The sequence below is a fragment of the Acomys russatus genome, chromosome 12 (assembly GCF_903995435.1).
Source record: "Acomys russatus chromosome 12, mAcoRus1.1, whole genome shotgun sequence".
Lineage (NCBI taxonomy): Eukaryota > Metazoa > Chordata > Mammalia > Rodentia > Muridae > Acomys > Acomys russatus.
This window is the reverse complement of record NC_067148.1, coordinates 35,395,706-35,422,083: the sequence shown is the minus strand read 5'-3', so window position 1 is coordinate 35,422,083 and position 26,378 is coordinate 35,395,706. Positions and strand designations below refer to the sequence as shown.

Sequence of the window (26,378 nt, the reverse complement as noted above, 5' to 3'; positions counted from 1 at the left end):
TCCAGGAGTGGTATAGCTGGGTCTTGAGATAGAACTCTTCCAAATTTTATGAGAAAGCACCAGATTGATTTCCAAAGTCTATGTACAAGTTTGCACAAGCAATGGAGGAGTGTTCTCACTTCTCCACATCCTTGCATGTGACAGCATGTGCTTTCACTTGAGTTTTTGATCTTAGCCATTCTGACAGGTGTAAGATGGAATCTCAGAGTCATTTTGATTTACATTTCCATGATGTCTAATGATGTTGAGTATTTCTGGGTCTTTGACTTGATTCTATTTATCAACCTGTTTGTGTTTATACCAATACCATGTAGTTTTTATTACTATTTCTCTGTAGTATAGCTTGAAGTCAGGGATGGTAATGCATCCAGAAGCTCTTTTGTTGTACAGCATTGTTTTAGTTTCTTGTTACTTTATTTTTTTATTTTTCCATATGAAGCTGAGGATTGAGCTTTTCAGGTCTGTAAAGAGTTATGTTGGAATTTTGATGGGAATTGCATTGAGTCTGTAGATTGTTTTTGTCTTATTGCTCTAGCTAGAACTTCAAGCACTATATGGAATAGATATACAGAGAATGAGTAGTTTTGTCTTGTCCCTGATTTTAGTGGAAATACTTTAAGTTTCTCTCAATTTAATTTGCTGTTGGATATTGGTTGCTGTATATTGCCTTTCTTGTGTTTAGATATGTGCCTTTTATTCTTCTCCAGTACTTTTAACATGGAAAGGTGTTGGGTTTTGTCAAAGGCTTTTTCTGCACCTACTGAGATGATCATATGGTTTTTTTTTCTTTTAGTTTGTTTGTATGGAGGATTACATTGATGGGTTTTCATTTATTGAACCATCCCTGTATCCCTGGGATGAAGCCTACTTGATCTTGGTGGATGATGCTTTTGATATGTTGTTCTTGGATTAAGTTTGCAAGTATTTAATTAGGTATTTTTGCATCAATGTTCATAAGGGAAACTAGTTTGAAATTCTTTTTCTTTGTTGAGTCTTTGTGCCCTGTAGAATGAATTTAGCAAAGTTCCTTCTGTTTCTATTTTGTGGAATAGTTTGAGGAGCATTGGTTTTAGCTCTTCTTTGAAGGTCTGCTAGAATTCTTCACTAAAACCATCTTGCTTTGAGCTTTTCTTTGGTTAGCAGACTCTTAATAACTACGCCTTCATGAAACAGAGATCTCAAAGGACCTTGCTTATTTACTCTTGTACCATCCCAATGACAAATCATGTGAGCAAATTAACAAAAGTTGCAAAAGAAAGTTGTAAACCTACACTTGCCTAGAAACAGGAAACTTTTATCCTTCTTTCCATACTCCTTAGGAATATCTGAAATCAAGTCTCCAAGGTTTCTCTGTGATGAACCCCGACTTTAACTGAGCAAAGGCAGACTGCCCTGAGGGCTCCCAGCTCAAACAAAGAGCTGGTGAGGAGGCCAGAACCTGTTTCTTATCAAGCCATAAGAAATTAGAGGAAGGGGCTGGAGAGATGGCTCAGAGGGTAAGAGCACTGGTTGCTCTTCCAAAGGCCCTGAGTTCAATTCCCAGCAACCACATGGTAGCTCACAACCATCTGTAATGAGATCTTGTGCCCTCTGTACTTGCAGATAGAACATTGTATAACATAATAAATAAATAAATAAATCTTAAAAAAAAAGAAATTAGAGGAAAACAAACTTATAATAAACATGATCAATGGAGAAATTAAAAAAAAAAACAAACAAACAAGCAAGCTGGCTTCAGGAACAAAACTCCGCCCACGAACATCATTTCAAAGTGACTACAGTGTTACGTTTTGTTCTCTTGACATCGCTTGCGTGTGGACAGATGCCTCTGTTTGGAGTCAGAATCGGAGCCGAGGAAAGGTGAAGTCACAGCCCTTTTGGTGCTAGAACCTGCGGGCTGCTTCTCCTTACTGTCTGCCTTTAGAACGTGGCGGTGTGATGCTTTCAAGGCCACAGTTTCTCCAGCTTTTCTCGTTCCTTGTTGCCTCGCTCCTTCAAAACAGGCACCTGTGTGGTAAAAAGGTCAGAGTGTGCCACCCTCTGCATGCCTGTGGCTCTGGGGCACTTCAGTCCCCTCAGAATGTAGTTTCCTCCTCTATCCCTGCCACGAAAACGTGATCAAACATCACCATCTTCAGACCCCCAGGGGCAGTTTGCCCTTTGTGTGTCGCGCCACTCATTTCTCAACCCGATGAGATGGCATTAGGGGCACGTTTCTTATTGACAACAGTATTTTTTTGTGTATCTATTTTTTCCCCTCTCTTAACCTCTAATATTATAGTCACATGGGGAGAAACAAACAAACAAACAAACAAACAAGCAAACAAACAAACCACGAAGACAGTAAATATGGGTTCCAAATCTTTTTTTCTGGTTACAGGGTTTCCAGCAGCATTTGTTGTGGCCTGGGCAGTGGCACGAGCCACTCTGGCAGATACCAGGTTAGTGGAAATCAAAACCAGGTTGGGGGTTTCTGCGGACTCAGGCTTTCACTTGGGTTCTTTTTCTGGATGATGTGGCCCTTTTGCGGGGTGGGAAGTTGGGGTTGTGGGGTGGTGGGGTGGGGTGGGGTGGGGTGATTCTGGTGCAGTTGCCTGCGTGCAATCGTAGACTTCAGTGTAGTACCTGGAAGCTCTTTAGCTCCTAGGTTGGAGGACAGAAAGGCCTACAGAATATGTCCCGACGTTGAACTTCCTAGTTTATGTAATGAATTTGAGATCTACCACAATCAAAACATGCCTGTGCCCCATCCTTCGTAACCCCCACACTCAGCTTCTCAGGTTTGCCTTCTGTATGTTACTCTGTGTGAGGTGCTGAGGCATCGGCCCAGGGCTCGTACTTTCTAGCCACACAGTGTAGCACTAAAATATACCCTCAGCCCTAGAATAGTCTTTTTTAGAAAAGCTAGAGCTCTTGATTTTTCTCTGCACCTTGGCTATTCAGAAATAAGCATACCAGACTGACTTTCAAAAGGTACCTGGAAACACTATTCGAAGTACAAAAAAAAAAAAAAAAAAAAAATCTCTTCTAGACTTAGATTCTACCAAGTGTTATTAGTCCAGGAGAAGCTAAGCTAGTTGATAAAAATCGCAAAACCAGTACTTTCTATCACATGCTTTGGTTTACTTACAAAACCAGAAACACTTTATAGAATACTCATGACTGTTAATTTTTAAAAAAGATTTATTTATTTATTATGTATACAGTGCTCTGCCTGTATCTATGCCTACAGGGCAGAAGAGGGCATTAGCTCACATTTAGATGGTTGTGAGCCACCATGTGGTTGCTGGGAATTGAACTCATGACCTCTGCAAGAGCTGTCAATGCTCGTAACCTCTGAGCCATCTCTCCAGCCCCATGATGATTAGTTTCAATACCGACTTGCCCTAACTTAAACTCACCGGAGGAGAGAGCTCTCACTGAGGAGGTGTCTAAATTAGGCTGGCCTGTGAGCACGCCTGTGCAGGAGTCCCTGAACTGATACCGGAAGACTCTGATGACTGTGGGCAGGACAATTCCTTAGGCAGGGGTCCTGAACTATATAAGATTAGAAGAAAGCTAGCTGAGGACCTAGCAAGAAAGCAGGCAACACAGGCGCATTTGTGTCCCTCTGACCATGGATGTGCTACGACTTGGGTTCCTGCCTTGGTTTTGCCTTTACTCATGGAGTTTAACCTCAAAATGTAAGTCAAATAAACTCCTTTCTTTCTAATTGTTTCTTGTCGGGGCAGTTTCATCACAGCAACGGTAACAAAACCAGAATAATCCCTTACTACTTTATTCTAGCCCCATTTAGAGAAGATAAGGGGTGCCAGTGAGCGAGGGTGCCAGTGAGCGGGGGTGCCAGTGAGCAGGGGTGCCAGTGAGCAGGGGGGCCAGTGAGCAGGGGTGCCAGTGAGCAGGGGTGCCAGTGAGCGGGGGTGCCAGTGAGCGGGGGTGCCAGTGAGCGGGGGTGCCAGTGAGGAGGGGTGCCAGTGAGCGAGGGTGCCAGTGAGCGGGGGTGCCAGTCAGTGGGGGTGCCAGTGAGCGGGGGTGCCAGTCAGTGGGGGTGCCAGTGAGCAGGGGGGCCAGTGAGCAGGGGTGCCAGTGAGCGGGGGTGCCAGTGAGTGGGGGTGCCAGTGAGCGGGGGTGCCAGTGAGCGGGGGTGCCAGTGAGGAGGGGTGCCAGTGAGCGGGGGTGCTAGTGAGCGGAGGTGCCAGTCAGTGGGGGTGCCAGTGAGCGGGGGTGCCAGTGAGGGGGTGCATGTTACTTCTTTGTTCTACTTTAGCTTCGTCCTTCAGAAGGAAAGATGGGATGTGCAGGTGAGAAGGCAACAACAAATGCACTTACACACTTTAGGATTCGTACAATTTCCAGCTCGTCTTACCTCTTCTATTTTACTGAATACAGTAGAGAGGAGAGAGAGAGAGAGAGAGAGAGAGAGAGAGAGAGAGAGAGAGAGAGAGAGAGAGAGAGAGAGAGAGAGAATGGTACAGGTTTCCAGTGTTGGAGAAATTAATTCCTACTTTCTCGTCAAACCTTTGGGTCTGATACAACTTCATTTCTTAGAGTGTTAAAAATCTATTTAAAAACATCTGAACAGAGTCTAGTTCCTCAGCTGTGCATGTTGTGGGGCATTGAGAAATTAATCTAAAATAAGAAGTTATAGCATTTCCTTGAAAATGTCTGAAATCTCATTTGCCTCTGTTATTATATCAAAAAGAAAATTTGGATCTTTGACACTCTAACTGAAGTTTTTGATACATTTAGAGACAGCTGATTTTTGACCTACTTCCAAATATAGTGATTTTTGTAGAACTAGAATCGCATGACTGAATCTCATGTGTTAGGAGGCTCGATGGTAAAATGTCATCAAGGCAGAGAAAAAAGATTGTGAGGATATTATTAAATGCTCAAAGCTGAAATGAAAATGAATGGAATCCAAAAGCCTTGCAGCTGGTACATCAAGACTTTTGTCATAGACGAAAGATTTGAGGGCGGTGTGCTCTGTGATCTGTGCAGCTCAGTAGCAATCTCTTATATTTCCTGTCTATTGAATAACGTGAAAGACAGAGGCTTGTGCATAATGCTGGAAATGTTCAATTCGGTGTTCAACGTGCAAGCGTGACAATTCTGTGTCTTGACTTCTATGCTAGTAGGATTCCAAGGTCATTGCCTATGCAGATTTCAGCTGAGTGGGACCAGAATTAATTTCATGTAGGGGTCTGGTTGGTCTCTGTGTTACAGTCTTGGAACAGAATACATGCAACTGATATATTTTGGTACCAGCATAGAAAGCTATATATGCACTTTCATATGTCTATTCAAAAGGAGGATAAAATTGCACAGCAGCATATAAATTACATTATTTTGTGAGATGAATGTGTTAGTGTTTTTGTCCCATTTATTGCTTCTGTGACAAAATGCCAGACAAAATTAGGGTTTATTTTGGTTGATAGTCTCGAGCATACGGTCCACCATGGTCCAGGATCCATGGAGGTGGGGCTTGAGGAGGCTCATCATCACTTCTGTCTCAGGATGCAGAGAAGGATGGATGTGGGTCCTCTGCTTGCTGTCTCCTTTCTACTTAGCTCACGACTCCAGCCCATTGAATGGGTCTTCAGAATTCAGTCACCCAATTGAGAAATGCACAGATGTGACCAGAGATCTGTCTTGCAGGTGATTCTAGATCATACGAAGCTGATAACCACTATTTGTCATTACAGCTTTCTGTTACTGTGACAAAATACTCATGACAATCAAAAACAGAAGAAAGTTTATATTTGACTCTTCAGAGGTTTTAATCTATGATTGTTCAGCCTTGTTGGGCCTATGTTGTCCATCAAAGTGAGAGGAGCCACTCACTTTATGGTATCTGGGAATCAAAAAGAAGGGGGGCAGAGGCTCCCAATTTCTCCCTCAATGGCATTCTGTTAACAATTCAACTTCTTTCACTAAGCCCCACCTTGTAGAGATCCCATCACCTCCCAGTAATGCTGTACACTGTGGCAAGGCCTTTAACACACAGGGTTTTGGAGGGTAATATAAGATCCAAAATATAGCAATAAGGGAAAGTAAGAATATAATGTTTGTATTCATTTGGAAATGCATAGACACTGTCAACATATTTAACAAAATAATGAGAGGACATGGGGAAGGTGGAGGTGTTTCAGTACCTGTCTTCTAGTTTTCAAATTTGAGGTGAGAATACATTACTTGTACATTAAAACTTTGCTTTAAAAATGCATAGTTGTTAGATATGGACTGAAGATATTTTACCTTGTAAAAGATGTCAGAATAGAATTTCATTGTCTATAAGTTATAAGGTATTATTTCTTGATAAGTTCATCATCTAGAATTTGAAAAATTAATGTTATGTTCCCCCAATTTTTTTATATCACTTACTAATGGTATAATCAGTAGTGAATTTTGTCAGACAAGAAGAAATGGAAGCCTTTTATTTACATGTCTGTAAATTTAAAACAGTTGTTCAAGTGTTGCACCAAATTTTCAAGTATAAGTAATAATAAAAAAAAAACTCTCTGTACTATGTAGTCTAGTATATGACTTTTACCAGTACAAACCAGATTAGCTGAGGTTGGGTTAAACATGCTTTGGATTCAATGTAATTCAATGTAATTCAAATAGAACAAATATTTAATTGCCATCTGTTTTCTATATAGTATTCTAGGCACTTAGGGTACCTCACAATACCCCTTACCATCTCCCCATACTGATTTCTGCTCATGTATTACTTACATTTTAGTTAGAAATTAGAAACTAATTATAATAGCTAAATTGTTGGGCATTTTTATTAATGTTATTAAAATAAACTGTAAAAGTTAAATATAAAATCATGGGTCATACACAAACGTGAAATGAACACCTGCCAAAATTTCTAACACCTTATTCAATGAGGAAGTAGGAAGATGTTAAATTGGTTCAAATGAGAAATCAATGAACCACTTACATTCATGAAATTTAGTACTGAAGACTTACAAATGAATGCAGAAATCAGTCAGCATTCAATAGGACACTAATGAGTTACAGTTCATCAAAGACAGCTGAGTTTTTATTTTTATGGTAAGAACTATTTGTGCTCAATTTTTGGCTGTATTTCTATAGGTAGTAAGCTACAGAATAAAATTGCTCTTAATTATGAGGTAGGTTATTTTGGGGGACTAACAACTTTTTAATTATCATGGCTCATCTTGATGCTAATTAAAGCACAGCACTGTTGTGCCACACTTAGGCCACTAGTTGTTTTGAGGCTTTAAGAACAAGGCATTTACCCAAGCACTACAGAAGAAACCCTCCAGTGTTGTAACACTCATATGCAGGTTTCCTCACAGTGAGGACATCGGGACCTGAAGTGTTTTCACTGGCCTGGATACTTCAGGATAAGACTTTTTAAAAACTGTATTTGTGGGGCTGGAGAGATGGCTCAGAGGTTAAGAGCACTGACTGCTTTTCCAAAGGTCATGAGTTCAATTCCCAGCAACCACATGTTGGCTCACAACTATCTATAACGAGATTTGTATACATAATAAATAAATGAATCTTTAAAAAACAAAACAAAACAAAAAAGCTGTATTTATTTCTCCAAAAGAAGCTGGGACAAGAATCAATTCTCATTTATTTATTTTGCCAGATTTATTCATTAAGGTTCTTCTTCTTCTTCTTTTTTTTTAAATCTTAGGTGTTGGGAACTTAGTGCTGCAGACAGGTGGATTTACCAGGCTCCAATCTTAGCCGCTATTGGGGTAAGTTTAAAAGTTTGTGTAGCTTCAACAAATAGTAAGTGAACAAATGAAATCGCACCTGAAACCCTGGGCGAGTTTGCTTGTTGCTGTACTGTACAGTAGGTGTTAGGAACTACAGCTGGGAGAGTCAAGGCTGCGGGTCAGACCTCCTGCTTGTGCCTGATGCCAGGACTGGTGCAGAAAGTGTTTGCCATTCTTTCCTCGCCCCCATGGGACAGTTCTGAGGCTTCATTACACATAATGACTATTTACAGGTGTGGGGAATTAAAAGGCCTTAAATTAAAGCCCCGCCTCCCCGCCCTTTCACCAACCGCGTCTGGCGTTAATGCTCTCAAGATCAATGAGTAAATCGAGGTGGTAAGAAGGAAAGGGTGGAATGGCAGGGCAGAGGAAGAAGAGCATTGCCGGAAGCTTCTGTCTGTCGCACTTGTTCCATGGAGACAGGTGGTTCCCCAGCAAGAAGAACCAGTCTTTCAAGACCCCGCCTACTAGGTAAACTGAGCAAAAGGCCAGAGCTGGTGCATACTGCGTGAGACCCTATATGGTTTTTTTTTTTTTTTTTCTTTTTCCGAGATAGGGTCTCTCTGTGTTAGCCTTGGCCGTCCCAGACTTGCTTTGTAGACCAGGCTGGCCTCGAACTCAAAATGATCAGCCTGCCTCTGCCTCCCGAGTGCTGGGATGAAAGGTGTGCGCCACCACTCCCATCTGAGACCTATGTGTTTTAATGTTTCTACTGTGTATCGCCCCTGGGATGCCGAGGAGAACAAATTCACGCAGCTAAGCCAAGAAGACGCAACAAAATGCTTACTTTTCACTTTCCCCAAGACTTCACGGCCTCAGCTTCTCTGTGTTTTGATGAAGAAATTATGCTAGCTTGTATTCACTTGGTGTTCTTGCATGCGACACAGGGTGATACATATCCTAAAAACGCGAATGCTAGATAGATGTTAACATATTAGAAAGTAAATTCAGAAACCCAGTTACTACTTTTGACTTCCTCTGATCATAGTTCTCTCTCTCTGTCCCTCCCCCTCCCTCATTTCCACCCTTCCTGACCCCCTCCCTTTTCCCCTCCCCTCTCCCCTCCCCTCTCCCCTCCCCTCTCCCCTCCTCTTTCCCGACAAGTGTTACTCACTTTCTCAGCTTGTGACCAGACTGTATTCAGATGGGCAGCTGTTAGTATGTCTGAGCTCTTCTAGACAACCAATAGGAGGATTTTATTTTATTTTATTTTATTTTACTTGTAGGAAAGCTGGTGAAAGGTCAATAGCGCAGGTCAAAAAGACCTTTCGCGCAGGCCTGTGGATATCGATGTTTAGAGTGGGAAATGAAATGGTGTGGGGATAGACTCAGGAAGGCAGTTTGTACCTTGGCGTTGGGTTGTCAAATTAGACCTGTGCCTCGGAAGTTCAAACACTGTGTCAGGAATAAAGGAGCCTGGGACTTTAATGAATTCTTGCCTTTTAAAAGCAAACATAATGCTACCCTGCCAACCTAGTGACAACTCAGAGCTGTAGCTGTCTCTGGGACAGCATCTGTGAACCTGCAGAGAACAGTTGAGTGCACAAAGGGCCTGCCGTTCTCTGCTCTGATTTCTCCTCTCCCATTCACCTCTCTGCACGTCTGCCCTGACAACCTTTGTCTTCTGTATTTCTAGTTTCTCCTGTTATTGTTTGCTCCTTCAGGTCTGACTAATGTCCTTTTTAGGGTGACCATGTATATCTTACTACTTTAGTGTTTTCGGTTAATGTCCCCAAATGTCTCTGTGTTCTATATAGCAGCTATTTGATTTCCATTTTATTAGTAAGGAAGGACCTGTCAAGTCCAAAAATCCTTTGTTGATTGTCAGAATTGAAGTAAAAAACAGTAAACGATTGGGCCTTTTCTACGGCCTTTTAACCCATTGTGTTGTCTGTTTATTGACTGAAGTTGCTGATGATGAGTTTACATGAATGATGAGTTTATTTGCCAAGCTTTCTAAACTAAAATGGGAATCAGCAAATTTCGAATTCTAAAATAGTTTCATTGGTAAAAGAAAGTGGAGGGCATTTTATTCTTCAACTAAAATCACAAGGTAAACTCTCCCTGTGTGTCGTTCTGTTCTCTCTCTCTCTCCCTCTCCCTCCCTCTCTCTCTCTCTCTCTCTCTGTGTGTGTGTGTGTATGCAAGTCCTCATGAAGATATATGCACTAGGAATACAGACATGCTAAAACATGGCTTTTTATCTATAAGTTATAGGGGACTGAACTCAGGTATTCATGTTTGCAGGGCAAGGGCTTTCCTCTCCCAGCCCAAGAATTCTTGGTTACTATTTCCAATAGGATAACATTCTTTTATTCAGTCTTATACATTGTAGAGGAGATTAATATCAACTTTCTAGTCACTGAGAATTGCCTTTGGGGTTCAGTATTACAATTCAAGGATAAAAGAAACTCCTAAATTTTCATAATTTACTTAGTCTGTGAATATATCAGGAAGCTCTCATCAGACACCAAGAAATCAACATGCCCCTTATTTTTACCAATGACCCAGAGAAATGTGAGTTATAAGAGAGAAAATTTCAAAAGCCAACTTAGAAACCTAAGGGAAAGAAAAGACAAAGCTACAGAGAGAAACTCCAGGGTAGAGTTTACAATAAAATGAGGAATTATCTTGAGAGTCAAGAGATAAGCCTTATTAGACAGCTCCTCCAGCAAGGGCCTGTTTGGATGCCCATGGTGGATACATCACCTCAGGTAGTAAGATTCCTGGTGCAAATGGCCGAGAGCAACCCTGAAAGCACAGACATAAACCCTGCAGAGAAGATACCCAGCAGATCCACTTCAGTGCATCTCAGACTCTAGATCCTACAGGAAGTGATTATTTTACACCATTCTGAAGACCAGTACTTTATATGTAAAATGAGCAGAAAATGAAAGGTGATTTCATACCTATTTCAAAAGAAGGTATTGGTTAATAGTAGAAAATCACAAGCAAGAAAATTAGTGATTATTGGGGTGGCTTCATTCATTCATTCATTCATCTGTGAAGACTGGGAATGGTTCAGGGAGACATGTGCTGGTTCTGGCTTCAGGTTGTATGTGCTAGCATCAGGAACTGAGGATGAAGAATGCTGAGGACGGACCTTGAAGAGGTTTGTATGTCTCAAAAGAAACCGAGACAGAATTCTGCAAGTGGTGAGGACCCGAGGCTCTCACAGAGGACAGGCATAGAACCAGAGCTCTCATTCAGAGCCCTTGGGGCTTGGAGGAGATTGGCAGCGACACTGTCAGGTGGTAACAATGCTGAGGGTGGGGAGGTCTCAGTGGTCATGGTGATGCTGGAGGCAGGTGAGAACCTGCCAGGAGCTCCAGGAACAACTGGACAGAGGGTGGTGTCTTCGTAGAGTAACACAGGGTAGGGTCACGCATTTCTAGGCCACAGAGGTGTTAACACTTTGCACCTGGAGGGACTTTAGATGTGGAAGACCTCTCAGAGGCTAGTTTTTGTTCCTGCCCCCATGGTCCCCAACATGACATTGCGAGGGCTCCTCTGGCTGTGCAGAACTTTTTGGTGGTAGAATATCCTCTCTTTCCATATGCTTAAAGGCTGACACGCTATTGCTTTGATATTAAAAAAAAATGCCATGAAAGTGCATACCCCAGGAGGAATAACTGTCTTACAGTTATTACAATTATAATTTTAAAAAGTGAAGAACTATTTTTTTTTGTATAACCTGTTTTTGATAGTAGAAAGCTTTATTTGTCATCAAAGCATAGGCATTCAGATCTTGAAAAAAGTGAGTAAGCCTTTATTTTTGTAAGTTTTCTGGTGAGGTATTTCGTGACTCACCTTCTCTTCACTGAGGGAAAATATAAAGTAATAGTCTCACATTCACTTTCTTTCCTCCCATGTGAGGTCCCATTTCTGAAGTTAATAAATATTTCATTAAAAAGGAACTTGTTTCCTAGTTGCTCCCCATGGCAATCCAGCCAGTCAGTCAGCACCCACGCATGGAGGATGACTGACACCCTGGGTCTCTTCTCATCAGGTCTGTGTGAAGGTGTGAAGGGAGGTAGAGCATTGCTACCAACGTGCATGGCTTGTCTGTATAGCTATTTGTTTTGTATGACTATAGCTTGTTTTGAGACAGGCTAGTATGTAGCCCAGGCTAGCCTAGAAGTCTGATCCTCTACCTTTGTATCTTGAGTGCTGACTTTATAGGCATATGCCATCAAACTGAGCTTATACAGCCCTAATGTATGTATGTATGTATTTATTGCACCTGGATGTGGTATGACTCCCCTGTGGAGGGCTGGCCTGTTTTGGGTAAGCCAGAGAATAGATGCTGCTTTTGTTAGGATTCTCTGTGTTCAGATATTACTTTGCTTTCTGTGATTTGGGGGGTATATAAATATCTTTTTCTCAGACCGATGTAATGGAGCATCTTTACCCTGTTTCCCTCTGAGTTTTACAACTAAATGTTTTACATTTAAGTCTTTAGTACGCTTTAAGATGTTAATTTATGGTGTGAGACAAGGGACCAACTTCATTCTTCTGCATGTAGGTATCCAGTTTCAACACCATTTATTGAAGAAATCCTCTTTTCCATATTCTCTTCCTCTCTCAGTTGCGAATTATTTGACCATAGATGAGTGGGTTTACTTGTGAGACCTCTAGTTCCAGTGTGCTACTTGTCTTTTTAATGACATCACCACACTGTTTTGGTTACTGTGACTTTGTAAAAATAGTTCAAGTTAAAATATGTGGCCTTGTTCAATATGATTTCAACTATTTATGGTCTTAGGTAATCTCAAATGAAGTTTAGAAGTTTTTACTAGTTCTATGAAGAATATGTTTGGAATTTTGAGAAGAATTGCAGTGGGTATGGGGAGCTCTGGGCCACTATGGACATTTTTTAACAAATTAAATCATCCATCCCATTAACATGGGAGATATTTTCTCATTTATCTGTTTCCTTTAATTCCCTTCAACAATATTTATAACTTCCAGTTACAAATCCTTTTCTTTGATTGATCTCCCAGTGTCTTATTCTTTTTGTTATTAATGTGAATGGGATTTTTTTCTTATTTTCTTTTTGTGTAGCTTAGTGTTTGTGTAATTTGTCAATGTTTTAGCAGCTCTGGGCCCTCCTCTGGGAAGTAAGTGCTCAGCCGTCATATCTCCCTGGAGATGCTGTCTTTTCACAGTTTCACAGTAGCTGGTTGTCCTGTAGCTTTGCTCTCTGATCGCTTTTGCTGTTGTTTTAAATTTTCTATTTTATTTTTATTTTTTTTTGATTACCCAGCACTTTTTGCTTGTGATGATAGGAATGAAGTTTTGTAATGGAGGAAATCTCTCTCTCTCTCTCAATCTCTCTCTCATCTCTCCCTCTTCCCCTCTCTCTCTCTGTGTGTGTGTATGTGTGTGTGTGTGTGTGTGTGTGTGTATGTGTGTGTGTATGTGTGTGTGTGTATGTGTGTGTGTGTGTGTGTGTGTGTGTGTGTGTGTGTGTGTATCTGTGTGTTTCATAGCTGGTCTTGAATCGACTAGCTAGCTAAGGACAATTTCGAACCCCCAATTCTTCTGCCTCTGTCTCCCAAGTGCTGGGATGTGGATCACTACACCTGGTTAAGGAGACATAATGAAAAACCAGAACCATCTATTTCAGAAATCATGTCTATAAATTGATGTCAGGAAAAAAACCCAAATACATTTAATGTTGAATTATTGAACTAGGGTACAATGTGCTTTGTACCTGTCAAGAGATTGCAATGACAAAGAAATCTTATTATTATTATTTCTATAGCTAAGCAAAACCAAGCCATTGCAAAAGTGTTAGCTGAGTCTCGTATAAGAGAGCTCCCCAAAGCTCTTTGGTGCAGATGAGTCATCCTGATCTTTGGGAGACTGCCTGTATTAGCTAGCTACCTTTATGCAGAGGAAAAATTAAACTTTTCAGTGCTTTGTGGCAGAAGGTGGCTTTGAACCTTGAAAATGCTTGCCTACAGAATTTAGGCTCCGCCTCCTCCTCCTCCCCCTTCCTCTTCTTCCTATCCCCACCTCAGAAAGAAGAAGACAAAAGCATCTCCTTTGAAGATTGTATTTTAAAGAACTGTTTCTGAAAATCTTCAATATGATAAAAAGTCCTATCTTATCAACAAAATTACAGATACACACACACACACACACACACATTTCAAAGAGATGAGAAACTATATCATGGTTTTCTTAGGTAAGTGGTATGAAAAAGAGGAGGGGAGGAGTATCTCTTCCTCCATTTTGCCAGGGAGAATGAAGTCTCTGGCTTTTATTTGTTCTTATGCCAACTCCAAAAGGTGTTCCTGTGAGTTTGAATGTAAAAATCACTTTGCAGTGACACCTAGGAAACGCAATTTTCTCCTGGGAGTCGGGATTCTTTGGGGGATTTTCAGGCCAGGCTTCTCTGAGACACTAACACCAGCATCTGAGGGCTGTATCTGTGGAAAAGAATTAAAACCATGGAGAAATACAGATTGATTGAAGAGACCGAACAGACTTGCTTTGGGACCCTTCGAGATAGGCTCAGAGGATGTTCTTTACGGGGCAGAGAGGTGTGGGTATCACTAGAAAGCTGAGACCTTGAATTCACAGGTTAGCAGAAAGTAAAAGAAATAGATAGTATTTGCATCTCTTCATACAAGCGGCAAGCAAATGGGCTGTGCTTTCTGTGCCAGGAACAAAGGCACAGCTGCGAGCCATGTTAGAGGTCAGTTGGGAGTCAGATGGGAGTAGAGTCAGGACTGAGCATCTTTTCTATCTAATGTACTTTTCAGTTTTCCATAAAAGTATGGCAACACATGGAAAGATTTAAAGGATGTTAAGAATTGGAGTTGTGCTGTGTTCTATTTTCTTCCCAGGCTGGCTTTGAACTCACTGTAGCTGAGCATAGCCTTGAATTCCTGATAGACCCAATTCTACCACTCTAGTGCTGAGACTACAGATATGCATCACTACACCTATTTTTGTCTTTTCTAAAAGCCCATGTTTTATTTATATATTTGTGTGGAAGGCAGGCAGAGATGCACACACAATATCCTTGTATGTCTGTCAGAAGACAAGTGGGGCTGGTTCTGCCTACCCTGTGGATGCTGGAAACTGAACTCAGATAACCAGGCTAAGCAGAAAACACCTTTTTACTCATGAATCCATATTGATACCCCACCCTTTTTTATTTTATTTTATTTATTTTATTGTGATACTGGGAACCCAACCCACGGCTTTGTGTATGTTATGTGAGCACTCTTCCAACTGAGCTATATCCCCAGCCAGAGATATATGAATTTTGAGGAGAAAATTCTGGAGGCATCACGTGGGCCATCTTACGTGAACTTATTTGGAAGAGCTGATGATGCCTGTCTTAGAGAGGGGCTGATCGCTGACCTTAAACACACAGTCCTGTTTGACTGTGATGTCAGTTATGCTATTTTGAAGGCCTCTTGCTTTCTCAATGAGATCGGCTACTCTTGAAGTTTGTTCCGGAGACCTAAGGACCTAAGGGAGAAAAATCACAAACCAGGCTATGTTGCAGCGAAGGGAGCTCAAAGTGTGGCAACCTGTGGCTTGGACGCCGATGCTTTCTGGCAACCAGTCTCACACAGTCCACTCATTAAATGATTTCTTTGGAGATCACACGAAGCCTGCATATATTTCTCTGTCCGGTATGTTGCCTCACCTCTTTAGCTGAATTAGACTGTGTCTGTCCCACATAGTGAACTTTTTTTTTGAGAGAGAGACTGTGAGATAGGGTCTCTTTTTGTAGTTCCTGCTGCTCACTGTGTAGACTAAGCTGGCTTTCAACTCACAGAGATCTGCCTGCCTCTGCCTGAGATTAAAGGTATATGCTACCAGCCAAGTGAACATTTTTTTTAAAAAGGAACCAAGAAAAATAAATGTAACCAGTGCATATAAATGTGAACATATAACTAATTTATTGATGGGCCTCCGAGATGGATAAAAACTTCTTCCAGAATCTATCCTTTTTGTCTGTCTTTCCCTTTCTCTTCTGTGTTCTTCTCTCTTTCTGGATAGAGTCTCATGGCATGCCTCAGTCTGTGCCTTTGGACACACTCTCAGTCCTGGTGAGAGGGCTCAGCTGATGTGATCTTTTGTCTCCTCCTTCGTTTTTTCTCATCCCTGGAGAAATGGGCTGAAGCTGTGCTTGGGTGAATGTCAGGCATGGAATTGCCTTCAGGCAGCCCATCCTTTGTTCTGGGAGCTTGCACTGAGCAAATTGTGCAGTATCTTCCAGATCTCCAGCGACAGCACTGCCCCTCAGCATCCTGTGCCTCAGAGGGGAGAACTGCACTATTTACAGGTCCTTCAACAGGTCCACTTAGCGAGTAGGCCCAAGCTACATCCTCTTGCCCAGTTCTGTTTGGTTAATCCTGACCTTAACCTTTGTTGCCACACTTGTCTGTCTCAAAGTCAAATGCTATGTATTCATTCTCCTCAGGGGTTGTCTAAACGCAGCCCATCTACTCACATTGGCTTCTCAACATGTTGACCATGAGAAATATTTTTACTTCACTGATGTGCATATTGTTATGAATGAATGAGCTTTTAAACAATAAGTAAAAAACTCCCCATTCTAATACTACCATTTGATTTTTACAATAAATAGAAATACAGAACTTGTAGTTCATTTCTTGTTAGTCTCTAAGTCATGGGCAGCTTCTATGGACTATATTAGAGCTTGGATTTCATTTGTAGTACTGTTTTTGAGAAATTTAAAAGTTGATTTCTGGAAGGAACATTTTTCTTTAGGAAAAAAGTCAATTTGGTACTTGCAATTTTGTGAAAATTACATACTAAACTTTATTTATAGAAACTCCTCTTTTACCATTTTCTTCACATCTCTTGATTTAGGAGGATGACCCTCGTGTGATAACAACTGGGGAAAGGAATCATTGACTTAAGGAATGGGGAGTAGATAGTACTTGTTCATCATTTTTTTTATATTTTAAAAGCAATCGATATGATATTTTAAAAATTCATCATTTAAGAGTTTTCTAAAAGTTTTATTTTTTTTATGAAAGGTACCATCTTGTTCTTCTGTTAGAATTCTCTTAGATTCCTTTTTACAGGTGTGTAGAACAAAGTATTCATGAGATTAAGAAAGAAAAGCCTCGGGAGGCAGAGGCAGGTGGAGCACTATGAGTTTGAGGCCAGCCTGGTCTACAAAGTGAGTCCAGGACAGCCAAGACTACACAGAGAAACCCTATCTCAAAAAATCGGAAAAAGAAAGAAAGAAAGAAAGAAAAAAGAAAGAAAGAAAGAAAGAAAAGCCCTGAAAATCTGAACTCTGTGTTAAATGCAGACCATTAGTCATCTGAAGAGCTGGCCCATGTCAGATGCAGAGACTGGTCCATGGCACAACGATGCTGTAAATGTCTAGAAGATTGTGAATACAGTGCAATGACAGTGACACTTAAGCAGTAATCACTCCCAATCCACATTCTTCTAACTCTTAGCACCATGTACAATGTGAACTATAACCTCTGCAGCTCTCACAGTTGCTCGGCTTTATGCAGGGATACTTAAAAATGAAGATCTTTACACTTAACATTGCCAAATTACCATCAGGAAAACATCTTCTAAACGGTTCCCACCTTGAACATTTTTTTGACCCTTGGCTTATTTTTGAAGAGTTCTCAGAAAATGAATGACAGGCTGTAGAAAAACAAGCCTACAAATTGGAATATGTCAGTGAGTGGCCAGCTTTGATTTCTTATTTTAGTTCTTTGGTTTTTTTTTTTTAAATGCTAGCTGTGGGTTGCTCAAAGACTGAGTTCTACATGGTTTATTGCTTTATTGCTGCTCTACAGCATCCCTTAGCCGTACCTCCTGTATGAAAAAGTAGCTGGGAGACATGGCATATCTGTAGTCCCATTTCTTGGGAGACTGAGGCAGGTTGAGCATGCCCCCGTGGAGAGCAGCGTGAGAGGACTGTACAGGAAACACACATTGGAATGAGCGTGCTAGTGAAAAAAAGTATGCAAAAATCAGAAAGTTGGGAAGGCATGGGGGATGTATCTAGGAAGAGCTAAGGGAAGGAGTAGAGGAAAATGTGATCACAATACGTGGCATTAAATTCTCAAAAATTAGTAAAAATACTATATAAAAAAAGAAGAAAAGAAGCAAGAAATCTCTATCAAAGGGGATGTGCTGGCTCACCTCACTAAAGGCACAGAGCAGGCATACCTCACTTACTCAGGTGTTCAGTCTCACTTAGCAAATCTTGACTAAACACCAAGAATGTTTTAGGCACAGTGATGTGGTGTTTTCCCCCATTGCTTTGGCCAACATTCCGATGGGCCAAAAGCTGAGTGTCAGGGACTTAGGAATAGCTTTTGAGAAAAGACTGAGAACGCAGGGCCAGAGGAGCCAAAGATTTCATGGTTGAAACTTTGAGTACTTAAAAAATTAATTCCTAGTTCGTTAGGAATAATTATTTAAATTTGCTTACGTTTTCAAGAAGAAATTCAGTTTCTATATTTGCCTTATTATTTTAAACTTTTTATTGATTGTGAATTTCATGTAACACACCCCAACCCCACTCATCTCCCTGTTCCTTTGTACCCATCCTCCACCCCTTGCAACCTGATGCCCGAAAGAAAAAAATACTGTGGAAGCTGTAGTGTGTGGCAGTGTGTCCTTTAGTATAATCTTTTGTCCATACTTATTTACTATTTTTTTTTGTTTGCTTTTTTTGAGAGAAGGTTTCTTTGTGTAGCCTTGGCTATCCTGGACTCACTGTGTAGACCAGACTAGCCTCGAACTCACAAGAGATCTCCTTGCCTTTGCTTCCCTGAGTGCTGGGATTACAGGCATATGGCACTGCACCTGGCTTACACTTCTTTACTTGCAAATGTTCATTGCAATGAGTCATTGATCTGGTTAGAGGCCTCTGGTTTCTGCTACATTATCAATACTGGATCCTCACAGAGATTCCCTTCAGATATCTTGTTGTTGCCCTGTGTCACGGAGGTCTTGCAGCTTCGGTTCTGTAGGAGCAGTTCCTTCACAAGCTTGAGCAGTTCACAGATAGGGTAGATGTTAGGGTGGGTCAAATCGAAGCCCTGTATTCGGGCCTGGGTGGTAGCTGAGCTGGTCAGCCCACCAGCTTTCCTGCACCCACACCACCAGGGTGAGCTCTCAAGCACTGTCCTGGCTAGCTCACTCAATGCTGCAGCTGGTGAGGGGCAGGGACAGCTCTTCTGCTCTCTTGCTGTTGGGGATGACTCACCTCATCCATGCCAGCAGAGCCAGCTCGACCTTGCTGCTCAGGTGAGGTGCAGGGTCCATTTTCCTGAGTGCTGCAGCTGGTGGTGGGGGGTGGGGGTGGGGGTGGGGGTGGGGACGGAGGACTGGTTTTCCTGTCTGCCACAGATGGTGAGAGACTGGGTGAGTGGGGGATGTTATATTTACATTATTGTAAAACCAGATTTACATAATTAATTCTCTAAATTATTGGTCTAATGCATTTATTTATTATTTTTTTGTGTGTTGCATGTGGTGTATGTGTTTGTAATTAGGTGTGTTGTGCACCTGTGATTGCTTATACAGAAGTTATACATTATTATTAATATTGTTGTTGTTGTATTTCTACTATTCTTGGCATGGTGGTGCATACCTATAAACCTAGTGCTTGGGGGGCCAGAAGCAGGTGGATCTCTGTGAATTCAAGGCCAGCCTGGTGCATAAAGTGAGTCCAGGACAGCCAAGGCTACACAGAGAAACCCTGTCTCAAAAAAACAAAAACAAAAACACCAAAAAAAAAAAAAAAAACCACCCTCAGTCCCCCAAAGTATTATGATGATGATGATTATTGTTATTATTATTTTATATAGTTTCTCATTGAACATGAAGCTGTCTTAGCTAGGCTGCCTGGCAGGCAGACTCCCAGCATCTGCCTGTCTGCGTCCCCCAATCCTGGGTTACAGGCACATATAGCCCTGACCAGCTTATATGTGGACACTGGGGAGTTGAACTCAGGTCTTTTTGTTTTCACAGAAAGCACTAGTCCTTTTACACATGGAGGCATACCCACATCTCTGTGTTATTGGCTTTAATGCTTACTAGTAGTCATTTGATTCCATACCCTCTCTGTTTAAGAACACAAAACAAAACAAAAAACAGAAAACCAGAAAACTATGCTTGCACGAAATAAAGCTTCAAGCAAACATTTCCCCACGAACATTGCATGAGATGAGAAAGGACTCTTCATGATTCTCCCTTCCAGCAGTGACAGCATGACTATCATTCATTCCTATAGATAAAATTATAATAATATTATAGTCATAATAACATGACAGGTGTCACTGCCCATTTATTTTCTTTCATTCCCCATTGATTGGCACATGATGGAACTTTTCTAACTGCACATTCATATCTCTCTTTCATATAGTGATATTTTATTTGTATCTTTGTTTATAGACTTTGCATTCAGAGAGGATAATTTCCTTGCTAGTGCTCAGCTCCCTGCTCTCCATATAAGCACCTTAGCCTCCCCCAACTGGAACCCCCATCTGGAAGTGCTCTCCCAGGGTGGCCTCGGTTGCTGAATCTGTTCGCCTGCCGTAGACTTACTCCTTGCTGTTTCTAATACTGATTTAAAAACTTGGTTATACTTTAGGTCCTTTACAATCGTTTACTAAATCATCCTGTTCTCAAGGAATTTCTGTCTCCATCTTCATTTGCGCTCTCTCTCTCTCTCTCTCTCTCTCTCTCTCTCTCTCTCTCTCTCACACACACACACACACACACACACACGGCAAAACATATTTATTCAGCAACAATGATACATTTTTTTAGAATTGTAACATATAGTATATAGTTAGAAAAAAAACAGGCTTCTTAGGCTTTTTGAATTCCAGACATGTTACCTTTGGATATCCAGAGACAATAAATGCAGAAAATTCTCAGAAATTTCAAGATCGGGATTATTTTGAACATAATTCCAACAATCCTCATGTTAAAACTTTTTAAAAAATTAGGTATTATTATTCTTTTTTTCACGTTATGACTTTGAAGCTAACATTCTTGGTTTTTTTTTTTTCAAACAGTGAAAAAGGTAACTTAAAACTCATGTCTTCCAGGAAATTGATGGTCATTTTGTCATGGAATCACATGTTAACACTGTCCATTAAGGACCTAATCCTCACTTAAAATGTGTTAAACTTTGAGAGTGTACTCAAAGGGCATACACAAAGTATATTATATTTGTGACCTCATTAGTATGCACTATGGCTTTTTTTCATTGCCTTTTCTTGTTCTTCAAAAATGTTATATGATTCCTACATGTGCACTTGCTTACATATATACATGTATGCGTCATGGGCTGGGATTTTGAGGGAGAGCATTTTTTTTTTTTTTTTTTTTTTTTTTTTTTTACTCTCTGGGTGCATGCACAGGAGTGCAATAGCTGAGGCATTTGCTAGTTCTATTTTTAATCTTTTGAGAAACCTCCAAACCCATTTCCCTACTGGCTGTATTCATTTTCTTGCTGCTTCCCATGAGCAGTGAAAGGCGTTCCTCTTTTCCAATATCCTGTCCAACATTTATAGTTAGCCTGCTTGTTGGTTGGCTGTTTATTTCCTTTGTGCTTAATTTTGACGGTTCTTTGGGTCCCCTCTGTGGCCTGCCTGCTATGCTGGCTATTTCTTTTGCAACACAGACATTGTTTAGTTAGCTGTAGGCCCACCAATCAAGTCTAAGGGCTGTTCTAATGCTATTAAAGTTCTGTTCAGAAAGTTCTTGCTGACAATAATGTTTTGAAGAGTTTTTTTAATGTTTTTTTTTTTTTTAATCTAAAAGTAGAATCTCAGGTTTAAAATTAAGACCTTTGATCCATTTTGAATCAATTAAAACTTTTAGGGCATCAATTCTATTTGATGGGCAGCAACAGAATGGCCAAGAGTACACAGCAGATCCAATGGCGTGGTCTACATTAGCACTCTGTCACTCACTGGCTGGGTGGCCACAAGGAATGTCACGTGTTCTGCATCTGTGAAGTGATGCTAATGGTCAGGAAGATGATACCATCTTCGAGAATCATTGTGAAAACTAAAGAGCTCTTTTATGTAGAAGAATTCAAAATACTAAATAGTCAATAACACTTTCTAGTTACCCTATATTCTATATTTTACTAAATTATTTAGGGCAATGTCTAGAATCTCATGACACTATTTTTACATGTATCATTATGTGCATATACATATATTTACTATTTTTTTTGAAATTAACAAATTGTTCTCAGTCTTAGTTTTCCCTAATTCTTAATTTTGTTTTTTAAAATTTAATTAATTTATTCAAATTACATCTAAATTGTTATCCCACCCCTTGTATCCTCCCGTTCCTCCCTCCCTCCCGCTTTCACCCTATACCCCTGCCCTATGTCTGTGACCGAGGAGGACCTCCTCCCCCACTAAATGGTCATAGGTTATCAAGTCTCATCTTGGCAGCCTGCTTATTCTTTCTCTGAGTGCTACCAGGCCTCCCCATGATGGGGAAGTGGTCAAATATGGGGCACCAGAGTTCACATCTGAGTCAGTCTCCGCTCTCCACTCAACCATGGAGAATGTCTTGTCCATTGGATAGATCTGAGAAAGGGTTCTATGTTTACTGCAAGTGTTGTCCTTGGTGCAGTGGTTTGAGCAGAACCCCAGGGCCCATATCTGCCCATCATGATGTTCTTCTTGTAGGTTTCTAGGACCCTCTGGATCCTTTTGTTTCCCCATTTTGCCATATTTCTCTCACTTAGAGTCCCAATAGGATGTCCTCATAACTATCCCAACCTCCTGGTAAGTAAAGGCTATCATGTGACATGCCTTGTGGGCTAGTGTCCAATTATAAGTGAATATATACCATGTGAGTCTTTCTACTTCTGGGTTAACTCACTCAGTATAATCATTTCTAGTTCCATCCATCATCCATTTGTCCACAAATTTCAGGATTTCCTTTTCTTTTTTTCTTTTCTTTTTTTTTTTTTTTTATAGCTGAGTAGTATTCCATTGTGTAAATATACCATAGTTTCTTTATCCATTCTTTGACTGAGATACATTTAGGTTGTTTCCAGGTTCTGGCTATTATAAATAAGGCCACTATGAACATGATTGAGCAAATGTTCTTGTGTCGTGGAGCATTTTCTGAGTATATGCCAAGAAGTGGAATAGCTGGGTCTTGAGGAAGCCCTATTCCCAGTTTTCTGAGAAAAGCCAGATAGATTTCCAAAGTGGTTGTATAAGTTTGCATTCCCACCAGTAAGGAAGGAGTATTCCCCTTTCTCCATAATTCTTAATTTTTTAAATAATCAATTTGGCCATTCTTAAATACATCTTTTTTTCTTTACTAAACTGTTGGCTTAACTGATGTGTATCACTTCAAATCAAATTAGGGGGCAGTGTCAGAATTTATTTTGACATATGAGGACAGAGACCTTGGTTCTGGACATTTTAATATGGTATAGCTAAGGGTGCACTCCCATTACAATGAGGAAGGAGTCATAAGTGACAGTCTACAGCTGTCCGTGCTCCCATAGCACTTGTTGGCTCAATTCCCAACACACAAGCTCTTGCACAGTTGCCATGACTCTGCCTTTTCCCAGATCTCCACCTGAGACATATCGCATTATCCGGAACTGTTGTCTTAGGTGGAGAGGAAATTCTGGGATGTGCAATAAATTCAGCTGTTTAGAAAGTGACCCTCCATGGAGAGCCTCAACTCTCATGTATTGTATTGTTTTAATCCATCTGAGGAGAGAGTGGGAGAGTGTGACTATTAAAAACATCATGGAACTATGCAGACAGCTTCAAATCCCAACTAATAGCGGGGTACCCTAGGTCAAATCTCTGAAAATTTTAGGTCCTTAATAGCCCAACACAACAAAAATCTCTCATATTCATGTGTTCAAGAGATGGCAGCCATGCATGCTTAGTTTAAAGGCACCTTCCTCTTGTACTCAGGCCTCATCTCGGCACTCTCTGCCAGCTCACTTGTTTGAAGGCAGAACTTGGTCCTCTCTAGTGGTTCCCTCACCTATGACCTTCTGCACCAGGGCCCCTTTCTTATACAGCATCTCGCCTATAAAATATCCTTAATGTGCATCTTCCAGTACATTTTACACATCATAGGAGAGAATGTTACTCTCTGAAGAATTCTATTATTCCTCGTCATGAACACAGAGGCAGAAGCTGGGTATTAATTCAGTTTTTAAAAGCTAGTTCCATTTATACAATACCTATTTTTGTCCTGCCAACCTGCCATGGGGTTTCATCTGAACTTAAGAAATTGGATCTTGTTAGATTGTTCTCTGATATTTCTGGTTTCTAATGCTATTAAAATATGCAATTTAAAAATTTTTATGAAGCCGAACCATGAGTCAGTAGCTTTTACTGTCTTATATCAGACTCTACATTCAAATTTATGATATGGATAATTTTTGTCTGAATACAAAATAGTTCAAATTATTTAAATTTCTATAAATGTCTTAACGAGTAGTTTATTTTTTTTTGTGATATTACCTTCTTTTGTCTTTCAGCTCAATTTTATCCTGTTTCTGAATACAGTTAGAGTTCTGGCTACCAAAATATGGGAGACCAATGCAGTTGGACATGACATGAGAAAGCAGTACAGGTAATCCAGAGAAATGTCCATCAGAGGAAATATTTTTCTTGTACTTAAGGAATGAACGAACACCAGTTATTCTGAAATTTCATTAGGGGATTAACTCCATGAATGTGTTTTTGTTTTGTTCACATACATTTGTTGTAATATCTCTAATTAAGATGCAAATATTCTCAAGCCGTCTTACTGTGCCTGAATTCTCGGAATATTTTTGTCTGTTCTCAGCAAGTTGTTAATTTTTTATAAATTATATGAATTTACAGAAAAATCTCTTGGTGAGTATCTTAAATGGTTATCTATATTTAAATATATGTCCTTACTGAAAATAATTAGGCAGGAGTATTTCTTGTACTGCATTCGATCTTTTGGTAAATTGATACTTACCAAAGACAAATTTTAAGAACTTTTCAAGCTCACTGGTTGGAGGAGTTTCATTAGTTTGTCTTTCATGAAGAAAAGGACAAATTGAGTGCTCATAAATATAAATTATCATATAATCTATCAATCTGTTTTAAGGGGGTACCCCTTCCTTTTTGTGATCATTGGTAATTCTGAGTAATAATGGCCTCTATCCAACTGATGTGACATGCAGACTGATGTGACCAGGTAGATGCGGACTAGATTTCAAAACCCTCAGATGGGTAACAGCTTCTCCCTCAGTTTGCCGTGGAGTGCTGTGCCAAACATAGGAAGGAACAAATCATGTTCAGCATTTTGATTTTTTTTCACAAACATTCTCCAAGTTCTTTTCTGATTCCTTCTCCACTGTCCAGCAGCAAAGTCTGTAGCATTGGCTGGGACTCTATAGGATGGTTTACGAACAAACCTGCAGCTTCCAACTCCAGCTATGTTCAATGAGTTACAATGGTAGCACTGGGATATGCATTCTGCCTAAGCATCTGCAGGCTTGTCTCCTGTTACAGTCCACCAGGGAAGACATAGGACAAGAATGATGGCACAGTGGGCAGGCGGGGGGCGATATAAATGGCCCGTTAAGGGACAAGGTGTGATTGTAAATGGTGTAGATTTCTAGTTCTGCATACAGGGTGCTTATTTATGTAATTGTGAATGACATGAGGTTGGAGTCCTTTGAAAAAGTTGCCCCAGAGTTTTCAGAAACTTGGGTGGGTGGGAGGGGGATGATGAATAACATCTAAAAAAAAAAAAAAAAAAAACAAAAAACAAAAAACAAACAACAACAACAACAAAAAAACTCCTTAGGGATTGTTTCTCAGAATAAATTGAAGAGACAAATTTGTTAAGAATTTAAGCAAGCTGCTATCCAGAATGCAGAATAACTTTTAAATAGTCTGGTGTCCAGAAATATTTTAAACTTTAAAGTTATTAATTAGAGCAGGTCTTGACTCATACGACTCAGGGAAAGTGGTTTTTCGGCTAACTGGATATTTTTCCATAGCTGAAATGTATTTGGCATTCTTAATAGGGCCCAGAGTTAAGCCACATATAAATATGCAATGGAGAATTGAGAACTCCTCAGCAACAAGTTGGAAGTTCAGGCCAGTACTCTTGTTTCTGAGAGCCCAGATTACTAAGCCTTACTTCCAAAGCAGATTTGGAAAGGTGAAATTTGTTTTCTTGTCTCAGTGTTAGTCTTCACTTGAGAGTGGACTACTTAATTGTCTATGTCTAATATAGGGCTTCTGTCACTGTAAAAAGACACCATGACCACTGCAACTCTTATGAACAAAAGTATTTAATTGGGCCTGGTTTACAGCTCAGAGGTTTAGTCTGTTATGATCATGGTGGGAAGCACGGCGGCACGCAGGCAGATGTGGTGCCGGAAAGTATATGAGAGGTCTACATCTTCATCCACAGGCAGCAGGAAGAGACAGTGAGCCACTGGTCCTGGCTTAAGCTTCCGAAATCTCACAACTACCCTCCCCAGTAACATACTTCCTCTGATAATGCCACATCCACTCTAACAAGGCCACACCTCCAATAACGCCACTCCCTGTGAGCCTGTTGGCACCA

At 40.6% G+C, this 26,378-nt stretch overlaps 1 protein-coding gene across 1 annotated transcript in view; it reads left to right on the top strand.

Moving 5' to 3' along the window:
• Positions 1-26,378, top strand: part of Pth2r (parathyroid hormone 2 receptor) — a 78,979-nt gene that overhangs the window by 38,303 nt on the left and 14,298 nt on the right. Inside the window, exons 8-10 of the mRNA XM_051153725.1 lie at positions 2,381-2,441; positions 7,679-7,742; positions 24,301-24,395. Of these exons, the coding sequence (XP_051009682.1) occupies positions 2,381-2,441; positions 7,679-7,742; positions 24,301-24,395 (220 nt within the window). The remainder of the gene's footprint in view (positions 1-2,380; positions 2,442-7,678; positions 7,743-24,300; positions 24,396-26,378) is intronic.